At 37.0% G+C, this 12,208-nt stretch overlaps 1 protein-coding gene across 3 annotated transcripts in view; it reads left to right on the top strand.

The window, feature by feature from the left end:
- The window catches only part of GALK2 (galactokinase 2), a 146,024-nt gene that overhangs the window by 19,894 nt on the left and 113,922 nt on the right, over window positions 1–12,208 (top strand). For all 3 annotated transcript variants that reach the window (XM_045449790.1, XM_045449789.1, XM_045449788.1), the window contains exons 2-3: window positions 6,520–6,608; window positions 11,548–11,671. In XM_045449790.1, coding sequence (XP_045305746.1) covers window positions 6,520–6,608; window positions 11,548–11,671 — 213 coding nt within the window. The remainder of the gene's footprint in view (window positions 1–6,519; window positions 6,609–11,547; window positions 11,672–12,208) is intronic.

Below are 12,208 nucleotides of genomic sequence, written 5' to 3'. Positions count from 1 at the left end.
ATTCACTTCATCCATTTTTGGTAGGAATACTTAAAAAATTAATTTTGTTTTCTTAGTACATCATTATCAGGAGACACATGAGGCCTATTTGTCCCATTATCAATGCTGTTCATTTGGATCACTTGGTTAAGGAGACACCTGCCTGATTTTTCCACTGCAAAGTTACTATCCTTTTCTTCCATAATTACTAAGGATATTTTGGTGAAATACTATAAGAATATGTTAATATTCTGTTCTTATCAAACTTTAATTTACTGGTTTTAGCATCCATTGACTACCCTTGCCAGTATCAATTATACTATCATGGTCACCAAATGGTGATTTTCTAGTGTTTAATTTTTTTTTTTTTTAACATTTATTATTTGGCATTCTAGTACAATGAAGTGTTTCCCTTTTCTTCCATTTATTTATGTCAGTGTGGACTCATTGGTTTCTATTTTATTCTGTGGGTTATAATATGTTACCCTTATTGCTATTTTGATGCTCAAAATTTTCAATATTTGGGCAGTGGGAGTTTCCTTATGTGAGCTCTTGTGACTTGACATGTCACTATCATTATTTAAGCACTTCCCAACTTTCTGGCACAGCAAGATGTTTCAGGTTTCTACGGTACTTTTTCTGCCCTGGTGCTGGAATAATTTCTTTAATGAGCTCTGGTTTCTTTTGAAACCAAGATCTGAACACTGGGAATGCTCATTGCTACTGGGTTGTTAATGATTCTAGGCCATCTCAGCATATCATTTGCTCTTTTCTTTTCTTTTTCCTTTAATGTTTATTTGTTTTTGAAAGAAAGGGGGTGGAGCAGGGGAGGGGCAGAGAGAGCAAAAGAGAAGATCTGAAGTAGGCTCTGTGCTGACAGCAGAGAGCCTGGTGCGGGGCTTGAACTCACGAACTACTGGATCATGACCTGAGCTGAAGTCAGATGCTTAACCAACTGAGCCACTAAGGCCCCCCTCACTTGCTTTTTTCTTATAACAAATTATTCTAGAAGTCACTTGATAAAAATTTCTGGAAACTGCTTCTAGAAAAGTTTCTAGAAAACTGTTCTTTTCTTATAATTTCATAGTACTTCATTTTGTAAATAGGCCATACTTTATTCAAAACTCTTTTGTAAAAGAATATTTAGGTTTCCAGTATTTTGCAATTATAACCAATTCTTTAATAAATAATCTCATGCATATGTTTTTTCATACTGTTGGGGGTAATCCTTCAGGGTAAATTCTTAGACATAGGGTTTCTGGGTAGAAATGAATGCCAATATAGTTTTATTAGGTACTGTCTAGTTTTCTTCTGCTTAATATTATTTCCCCATTGTCATTTCTTATTTTGCGTATTTGTGTTTTATCAGCCACCATTTTATTAATTAATTAGCTAGTGGTTTGTCTATTTTGTAAAAGTTTTTTTAAAAAAAGTAAGAATTTTAATTTAATTAGGTCTACTGTTTTTGTATTCCCCGAATAATTGCTTTCTACTTTTTTCTTTCTTGTCTCCTTTCTTATGATTTCTTTGTGTTCATTTTGTTCTTATTTTTCTAGCTTATTGAGCTGAGAATTTAGTTCACTTATTATCATTCTTTCATTTGTATTGACAAAAGTGTTAGGGCTATAGGCTTTCTTGATTGCTTTAAATGTATCCCATAGATTTTGATATATAGTGCCATTATTATTATTAGAAATTCTATACTTTCTGTTCATTTCCTCCCTCTCTGAAGTGTTTTTTTAAATTCATTTTGAACTGTTTTTTTAGTTCATTTCCTCTTTCACCCAAGAGTTAAAAAGGCACTTTAAACATTAGTAGGTTGGAGGACCTTTTTGTGGTTTGATCTTAATAATTTCTAGTTTTACTGTATTGAGTTTAGAGTGTTGTTTTTAGTATTTTTACTTCATGGAATTTACTGATATGTTCTTTATGATCTTATATGTGATCAATATTTGTGAATATTCCATGTGTCCTTAAGTTACATTCCCCATTATCAGAGTATAATGTTAAATATATGTATACATCCATAATCTACTTTATCAATTTTGTTGTTTGGGTCTTTCTTTTCTTCCTTTTGTCCACCTGATCTGTTTTTTTTTTTTTTTTAAGTTTATTTATTTTGAAAGAGAGGGAGAGGGCCAGAGAGAGGAAGAGAGAGAGAATCTCAAGCAGGCTCTGCACTGCCACTGTGGAGCCTGAGAGGGGGTTCGAACCCATGAGATCATGACCTGAGCCAAAACCAAGAGTTGGGTGCTTAACTGACTGAGCCACCCAGGTGCCCCTGGTATTTTTTTTTTTTTTTTTAAGATTTTATTTATTTACTTTGAGAGAGAGAGAGAGAGAGAGAGAGAGAGAGAGAGAGACTGAGAGAGAACACATGCCTGTGGGGAGGAGCAGAGAGAGAGTGGGAAAGAGAGAATTCCAAGCAGGCTCCATGCTGTCAGTGCAGAGTCTGATGCAGGGCTCAAACCCACGAACCCACAAGATCATAACCTGAGCCAAAGAGTTGGATGGCTTAGCTGACTGAGCCACCCATACGCTCCAACCTGATCTGTGTTTATACTGAGGAAGGTATCTTATAGTCTCTTATTGTTGGTGTATTTCTATCTATATTTTCTTACATTGTCTATAGTTTTTGCCTTATAAAAGTGGTTGCAGTTTCCTTTGAGGGCATTTCTTAAACAGTTACCTTCATTTTGAATTGCAGCCCTTAGCATTAAGAATTTTCCTTGTATGTTCTTTGGCTTACATTCTATGATGTCTGATATCAGGATTACTACCTCTGTTTTCTTATTGTGTCTATTTGCCTGGAATACCTTTGCCTGTTCCTCAATATTTGGTCTTTCTGAATGACTTTGTTTTAGTGCTGTCTGTATATAACATATAGTTTGGTCCTGTTTTTGGAGCTAATTACAAGTCTTTTTGTTTTAATAGGTGAGGTAGGCCCATTCACATTTATTGATGTAACTAACATGTTTGCTTTTTAACTCGTTTTATTTTATAATTATGTATTATAATACAGTCTCTTTTTATTTAAAAAAATTTTTTTTAACATTTATTCATTTTTGAGAGTGAGAGAGACAGAGCATGAGTGGGGGAGGGGCAGAGAGAGAGGGAGACACAGAATCCAAAGCAGGCTCCAGGCTCTGAGCTGTCAGCACAGGGCCCGATGCGGGGCTTGAACTCACGGACTGCGAGATCATGACCTGAGCTGAAGTTGGACGCTTTACCGACTGAGCCACCCAGTCGCCCCTATTTATAATATAGTTTCTGAATAGTTTCTGTGTTTCCTTATTTACCAATTTATATTTATCTGTCTGCTTTCTTTGCCCCTATATTTTTTGAAATTTCTTTGGTGTTTAGGAAGATTTATATTCTTGTTCTATTGGTTATCTTTATACTTATGTATCTTTTTTAATGCTCTGAGAAAGCAGAGGACTTTTCTTATTTAGCCTTTTACTATTTTCTATGTCCATTTTCTTTCATTGAAAAATGTGAACATTTTAAATAATTCTATCTAGAATTTGACAGACACATAACCTAAGTTTTTTCAACCCTCTCTATAAAATGGAAGATGCAGGGCAGAGAGTACCAGCGTTTAGCAGCATCATTAAGATCACCCCAGTGCTCCAATAGTGCTTCCAGTCCTGATATCAGCTAAAGAGACTAAATATTTAATTACCTACCATCTCTCATTGCTTTTAGTGGGTTCTTATTCACATGCTCTAGAATAGAAACAGTAAGGAACCCAAGAATCTAGCATTTCTTAAACAAATCCTTCATGCCAGCCTGAAGCTAGACCCTTTCCACACTCCCTTATTTAATCTCCTAAATAGTTCTGTGGGATACATATTTACACTCCATATAAAGAAAATGAGCTTAAAGAATTTCATCATGTGGTAAAGAAGGGTTTTGAACCTAGGTCCACCTGACTGCACAGGCCATGGTCTCTCTAAGAAATTGTTTTAAGTTTATATATTTTGAGAGAGAGTGAGAGAGGGAAAGTGGGGCAGGGAGAGGGAGAGACAGAATCCCAAGCAGGCTCCATGCCATTAGCACAGAGCCTGGCATAGGGCTCGAACTCACTGTGAGATCATGACCAGAGCTGAGATCAAGGTCAACTTAAACAGCTGAACTACCCAGGCGCCCCTAAAAAAAATTTTTTTTAGTGGTTTAATAATATCCTTGCATATACCTGTATGATAACATTAAAAAAATGTTGCTTTATCATGGTTACTGATATCTTTTAACTTTTACCTGTTGCCTATATAGCAATCAATGAGTTTATTTTATTTTTATTTTTTCTTCTCCCATACCTTCCATTTTTAAATTCTTTTCTTTCAACGTTTATTTATTTTTGGGACAGAGAGAGACAGAGTATGAACGGGGGAGGGGCAGAGAGAGAGGGAGACACAGAATCGGAAACAGGCTCCAGGCTCTGAGCCATCAGCCCAGAGCCTGACGCGGGGCTCGAACTCACGGACCGCGAGATCGTGACCTGGCTGAAGTCGGATGCTTAACCGACTGCGCCACCTAGGCGCCCCGATACCTCCCATTTTTAAATGGGTGGAATTTTTTCTTTCCTGTGGTTTTAGATTAATCTTAGTTTTGTTGACTCTCCTCTTTTCTTTTTCACTGAGTTTCTAGTGGTCAGAGTGGTTCTCTTTCTTTCTTTCTTACTTACTTATAGGTAACTTGAAGTTTGTGGATTCTCTGTTTCTAGTTATAATAAAGATAAGGTTTTATATCGTTTGCTTGTTCTTGTGCTAAATCGTTTTGGAGGATATATGAGGCAACTCAGATTTAGGCAGACACCATTATCCATACCTACCTGGGAATCCAGTAAATGTGTCTTGAATGATGTGCTACTGATATCCCTGTTAATTGTTATTGTTGTTGTTTCCCTGCCCACATCTTCTATTGTCATCCACAGCCTCGGCTGAGGGAGTAGATCCAAGTAATTGTATTTGTAACTAAGACAACTGACCTATTTATATCAGTAAACTCACCCTCTTGTTGAAAAATAGACCAGAATGGATACGGGACCGAAACTGCCAACCAGATTATCTTTTTTGAGAATTTGAATTAATGGACACAGAGACTTAATCAGATAGTTTAGGACATTGGAGCTGTTAAATCTTATAGAGTTGAGGCCACAGTGTCATGAAACTGAAGGTATGGAGGAATAGAAACTAAGAGGCTCACAGAGGCAACTGAAATGTGAACAGCATGGAGCAGAGTAGTGATGGTGTCTTGGAGAGATGATAGAATGAGACGTGAAAAGAGAACCAAAGACACGAATATAAACAGTTTCTGATGGCTATCCAATTCCAAGGAGGCCATCTTGAATACCTTCCATATCTTTCTATCATTATAATAGATTTCCTTTTTCCTTGATCTGTCCTTGGTGTGATTTTCTGTTTCTTACAACTAATTAATCTTTAAGATCAGTTAATTAATGGGTGTCTTGAATATGATAGGCTTTAACAGATATTTATTGTCCTGGTGTTATTATTCAGATACACTATGATGTGGAACTATAAACAGTGGACGGATATTCATAGAAGTGCATTGAGATGACTTAATATAAAATTAAGTCTATTTTAAGGATTTTGGATCTAGAAGAGGCCTGTAAGGAATATCTAGTTCTAATTTCAAAGAAGAGAGAACAAGGGAAAAGGATTTGCCCCACTGAAATTAGAACTGTGGTCTCCTGATATCCAGTCTAGTTTTCATTTGACTACTTGTATTGTACTGGGTTGAATAGTGCCCCCCAACCCTCATTCATGTCCACCTAGAACCTCTGAATATGACCTTATTTGTGCTAGCATCTTTATATACTTCTGTAATCAAGTTAAGATGAGGTCATAGTGAATTAAGGTGGGCTCTAATCTAATAAGACTGGTGTCCTTATAAGAACGAAAAGCTGAGATACAGATAGAGACACATAGGGAGAATTCTATGTGGTGACAGAGGCAGTTTGGAGTGATGCAACTGTATCCACAGAATGTCAAGGATCAATGGCTACCACCAGAAACTAAAAAGAGGGAAAGAAGGCTTCATTCACCTGTACAGGTTTTTTTTCAGAGGTGCATGGCCCTGCAAACACTCTGATTTTATACTTCTAGCTTCCAGAATAGTGAGGCAATAAATTTCTATTATTTTAAGCCAATCAGTTTGTAATATTTTATTATGGTAGCTCTAGGAAATTGAAATACTTTCCCATACTACTTCTTTTAAGATAAAGAGATTTTTCTCTGAATATCATTGAGAATTGTACAGAAAGTTATATTCTTTACAACTGAAGTTAATCGTTTTTCCTGTTGAGTATATCCATTTTTTTTTTCTTTACTTTTCTATGTGCTTAGCTATACTCTTGTGTCACTGAGGGAGTCACTGTATTGTCTTATCCTAGGATTTTCAAAGAAGTATGTCGGTAAAAAATTTTGCTTTTCTTTTTAGGAATAATTAATTTGTGTGTGTGTTATGGGTTTTTCTATTATATAGATATTCTGAAATATTCTGCTCTTGTCCACTCAGATTGATGAAGCTAAAGGAAATGTTTAACTCTAAGTTTGGATCCATTCCCAAGTTTTATGTTCGAGCACCAGGAAGAGTCAACATAATAGGTATTTCAAAATTTCTTTCTCTTAATTGTTTCTTCCTTTGGTAAGATCTAAATTGCTGTTAATACATTTTTTGCATTAATTTTCCCCAAGAAAACTGAAAAAATAGAGTATTTCCTACGTATCTTTACTTGTATCTGCAAGTAAAGCTTTTGCATCTGGAAATTGCATCTTTCCCAATCCATGTTGTTAGTGTTAACTTTGTCCATTTATTTTGAAAATTTGTTGAAATTTTGTTGTTAATATTATTTTCGTGAGATATGAAAAGACTTTTCTGTGCCGCAGGATAAATTTTTAAATTTTGGTTAATAATTTTCATGATTTTACATTTACTCATTGGGTTAGAAGAATACTGAGAAGCCTTTTTAAAAGGGTGGGGTAACTTCAGGCTCTGTGTTGACAGCTCAGAGCCTGGAGCCTGCTTCAGATTCTGTCTCTCCTCTCTCTCTCTCTACCCCTCCCCCGCTCATGCTCTTTCTCTCTCTCTCTCTCTCTCTCCCTCTCTCTGTCAAAAATAAATAAACATAAAAAAGTTTTTAAAGGGTGGCGACCTGAAGAATGAGTAGGTTCTATCAAGGGAAAACAGGATGAGGAACTGAGAATAAAACAGGAGTCAAAGGAGGATTAAAAAGAGAACTTCCTATAATGGAAAATGTAAACATACAAAAAACTCCCATGTATCCAACAATTATTATTATATTTAAAAAAATGTTTATTTACTTGAGAGAGAGAGCACAAACGGGGGAGGGACAGAGAGAAAGCGCGAGACACAGAATCCAAAGCAGCTCCACACTGTCAGCGCAGAGCCTGATGGGGGACTTGAACTCACAAACCGTGAGATTACGACCTGAGCTGAAGTCAGACACTTAACTGAGTGACCCAGTTGCCCCCAACAATTATGATTATCAACTCAGGTGATCTTATTTTATTTTGAAGCAAATAATGGAGGATTTTTTTTTTTTTAAAAAAAGGGATGTTTGAGTATGGTTAAATGAGGGAGGGAGGAGGAATAGAGTAAAGCCAGTGGAGAGAGAGAGATTATAGATAACTGAGAAGGGAGGAATTGATGGAGCAGATTTCCTGAGAAGGCAAGAGGGGCATCAGAAGAGGGCTACTTTGATTCTTTTAACAGAATGCAGGTTGATGTAGATAAATGTATAACTTAGGTAGAGAGGTTGAGGGAGTTCTTGTGGAGGTTAGATGAAGGAGGTGGGGTTTAAGTAGAAGGGACATTTGAAATAACCTTGTGAAAGGCGGGAGAGGGAGATGACTGGAGGAACAAAAGGTTTTCTGGGTAGCATTGAAATCTGGCTAGAGCTGGAGACTGTAGAATTGGAAAAGTACCAACCTGCAGAGTTGTTCTTTCTTCTCCCCCTGAGCTAGTCCAAGGTGCCAATGTTTGATCTAAGGTTGTTTTGAATTGAGGTTGCAAGAGAATGACAATGGCAGCAGGAAGTTGGTGATACTAATAGGAGAGCAGGTGAAGTTATGAATCCTGGAATCTATGCTGGGTAGAAAAAGGAAGAAAGGCAGGAGGGAGCTTATAAGGTAGAGAGGGCAAAAAGCAGTCTGACAAACAAGTTAGTGGGAGGAACAGTAAGAGAAATGGCAGGATGGGAAGTGTTAGTAAAGAATATGCTATTTGAAACTAAAATTTCATAAGTGAAAAATTTCCAGGTGATAAGGTCTATAGTCATTACTGGATTTGTCAAGGTGCTAGATGGCCAAAGCAGAGAGGAGGTCAAGTTCTCTGGAGGTCAAGAGATTAGGCAGCTGGGGCTTTGGACTAGATTGTTTACCAGGATTGGGATGGAGAGGGGCTGGAACGAGATAGCTAAGGTATTCAGGGAGGAGCAGTGTGTCTAAGAGAGAGATGAAAGGAGAGGAGAGAATGTGGCATGAGCCTTTCAAGAACTGGAGGATGGGAAAAAGGCCTGGTAATAGCAGAGTGGAGGAGGACATCAGCAACTCTTCAGTGTTGCAGGAGGCCTGCAAAGAAGCAGTTTTCTCGGAGGAGAGCCATTTTATCTAGTTGTGGGGGTGAGGGTACCAAACTAAGAATTTCCCTGACGAATAATTCTTACTCTAGTAAATTTAGTGACTATCTTCTGATTTAAAAAAAGGGGGAGGATTATGTTCCCATATAGTTAATTTACTTAGTGCTTGGGATGAAATGAATTTCTGTAGTTATTAAAGCATTATTATACTTACCATTAAAATATTCAAAATGTAATCATCTTGTTCTCACCTGCGAGCAGTTCCTGCTCCCTTCCTGCCTGTCACAGGGATGTGGGGTAGGGTGGAGTAGGGAGTGGGGATATTCCATCATTTTGACAGGGGCAGGAATCTGTCATTTCCAGAAGGCTGTCATCCACACTGTGGCTTTTACAAAAAACCTGGTGCCTCCCCTGAGTTCTGCCTATTTAAATATGCGTTTTCTATTTGTGAACCACTGTTTTATATTATTGTCTTCTTTGAAGGAAGTTGGTGAGAAAGGCAGCTTTGAAAACCACTTCTCCATGTGAAACTATCAATCCATAAAAAAAAAAACCTTTATCATTTCATTTTAAAGGCTACATCAATATGGAAAAGATTTGCTACCTTGTATATTAATAATAAGTATTAAAAAATGCAGTTGTGCAGTTGAATTGTCTTCCATTCATTTTGTGTTTCTTAGTTGGTTAGTGTTTGCCATAGGAACAGTCAGATATGAAAACCTATCTTGGGGAAATATAAATGAGCTTGCTTATTTTGCTTATTTCTTTCTTGGATTGTTATTTTGTATTTCAATCTCATGAAGAACAACCTTGAGTTTAAATAGCAATCTGGAGAAAATATTATGGTGTAATAGGAAATAAAATTCCTACAGATGATTCATAGAGGAATTAGAATGCATAGAATAGTTTGTTTCCTATATTTTCTTATTATATATAAAATAGTGCAGATTAAAAATTCTTTTTCTTCTTTTTTTTTAATTTTATTTTTTATTTTTTAAAATTTACATCCAAATTAGTTAGCATATAGTGAAACAATGATTTCGGGAGTAGATTTCTTAGTGCCCCTTACCCATTTAGCCCATCCCCCCTCCCCTCCCTGGTTACCCCTCCAGTAACCCTCAGTTTGTTCTCCACATTTATGAGTCCTTCTGTTTTGTCTCCCTCACTGTTGTTTTTTTTTTTTACTTTATTTTTTTTATTTTTAAAATTTACATCCAAATTAGTTAGTATATAGTGAAGCAATGATTTCAGGAGTAGATTCCTTAATGCCCCTTACCCATTTAGCCCATCTCCCCCTCCCACAACCCCTCCAGCAACCCTCAGTTTGTTCTCCATATTTATGAGTCTCTTTTGTTTTGTCCCCCTCCCTGTTTTTATATTATTTTTGTTTCCCTTCCCTTATGTTCATCTGTTTTTCTCTTAAAGTCCTCATATGAGTGAAGTCATATGATTTTTGTCTTTCTCTAATTTCACTTAGCATAATACCCTCCAATTCCATCCACAGAGTTGCAAATGGCAAGATTTCATTCTTTTTGATTGCCGAGTAATACTCCATTGTAGATATATACCACATCTTCTTTATCCATTCCTCCACCGATGGACATTTGGGCTCTTTCCATACTTTGGCTACTGTTGATAGTACTGCTATCCTTGGATAAATGCCTAGTAGTGCAATTGCTGGGTTGTAGGTAGTTCTATTTTTAGTTTTTTGAGGAACCTCCATACTGTTTTCCAGAGTGGCTGCACCAGCTTGCATTCCCACCAATAATGCAAAAGAAATCCTCTTTCTCCGCATCCTCGCCAACGTCTGTTGTTACCTGAGTTGTTAATGATTGCCATTCTGACAGGTGTAAAGTGGTATCTCATTGTGGTTTTGATTTGTATTTCCCTGATGATGAGTGATGTTGAGCATTTTTTCATGTGTCGGTTGGCCATCTGGATGTCTTCCTTGGAGAAGTGTCTATTCATGTCTTTTGCCCATTTCTTCACTGGATGATTTGTTTTCTGGGTGTTGAGTTTGACAAGTTCTTTATAGATTTTGGATACTAACCCTTTATCTGATATGTCATTTGCAAATATCTTCTCCCACTCTGTCAGTTGCCTTTTAGTTTTGCTGATTCTTGCTTCTTTTTTTTTTATTTATTTATTTTTTTAATTTTTTTTTCAACGTTTATTTATTTTTGGGACAGAGAGAGACAGAGCATGAACGGGAGAGGGGCAGAGAGAGAGGGAGACACAGAATCGGAAACAGGCTCCAGGCTCTGAGCCATCAGCCCAGAGCCCGACGCGGGGCTCGAACTCACGGACCGCGAGATCGTGACCTGGCTGAAGTCGGACGCTTAACCGACTGCGCCACCCAGGCGCCCCAGCTTCTTTTTTTTTTTTAATCCTAGCTATGTCTAGCACATTCAGTACAACTTATCAATGCCAGTCTAATTTGTTAGGCATTTATTTAGGCTAAAAATATAAATAAAGCAAAGTCCTCAACTTTAGTGAGTACGTTGGCTAACAAGGAGGAGAGTGAGATTCACATAATGTTAATACAAGGCAGGGTGTGTTAAAGGCTTCAGCCGTTCATATTTTAAAAGGTAATATGAAAGAGCAACAGGAAAAGGAGAGATTACTGTTCTTGATACTCCATATAACTAGTCACAAAACAAAATATTTGAAGATGATCACTATGAATTAGAAAGTAGAAAAAAAACTTGTGAAGATTTAAAGAAGTCTAAAAATTAACAGAAACTAATAACTAATATACTTATGCTAGCAGAAGTTTCTGGCTCAGGTGTCTGGGAGAGAAAGAAAACTTTCATTTTCTGTCCATAGTATTTTTATTTTCTGTTAAAACCTGGCTCGTGGTCAAGTTTTTCTTGTATGTCAACCTACTTGAATTTCTCTTGTTCCATTTGCTAGCAACGTTAAACACTCTTTCTCTTTTTTTCTAGGAGAACATATAGATTATTGTGGGTATTCTGTTCTTCCTATGGCTGTAGAACAAGATATGTTAATAGCGGTGGAACCTGTGGAAACACAAACTCTTCAACTAGCCAATACAAATCCCTTGTACCCGTGAGTATTTAGGATTGCTACTGTGAGTAATGGTGCGTGTGCATTCATAGCCAAATGAACTCTTTAGAAGAAATCAAATTTATAATAAATCATTTAATTTATTGAAAATCTGTATCTGACTTCCAAAGGAATCTGAGGCTGCTCTTTAATATTTGTTCCTTTTTATTCATTTGCTCATTCATTTAAAACACGTTTACTGAAGACTTACCATGTGTCTTGACATTGTTTTCGATACTGGGCCATACAGAAATGAAAATAACTCTGTCCTTGCCCAGAAGGTATTTATCATCTATTTAGGCAGCTGTCTTCAGCAAAGTTGGAGGTGCTGCCTTTCTTATGTTACTAGGGCACCTTCTAATTCTCTTGTAACATCTTACCACGCTGTATTACAATTACCTGCTTACTTGCCTGTATTCCCCCAGTAGATTATAAACTCTGTGACTTTAGGTACTGTTGCCTCTCCAATGCTGTAGGCTCAGTGACAAACTTAGAGTCTGGTGCATAATAGACCTAAGTTTCTAGTACATATGCTTTATC

Source organism: Leopardus geoffroyi, chromosome B3 (genome assembly GCF_018350155.1).
Source record: "Leopardus geoffroyi isolate Oge1 chromosome B3, O.geoffroyi_Oge1_pat1.0, whole genome shotgun sequence".
In the NCBI taxonomy this organism is placed as follows: Eukaryota; Metazoa; Chordata; class Mammalia; order Carnivora; family Felidae; genus Leopardus; species Leopardus geoffroyi.
Note: the sequence above shows the minus strand (reverse complement) of the source record. Positions and strands in the feature narration are given on the sequence as shown.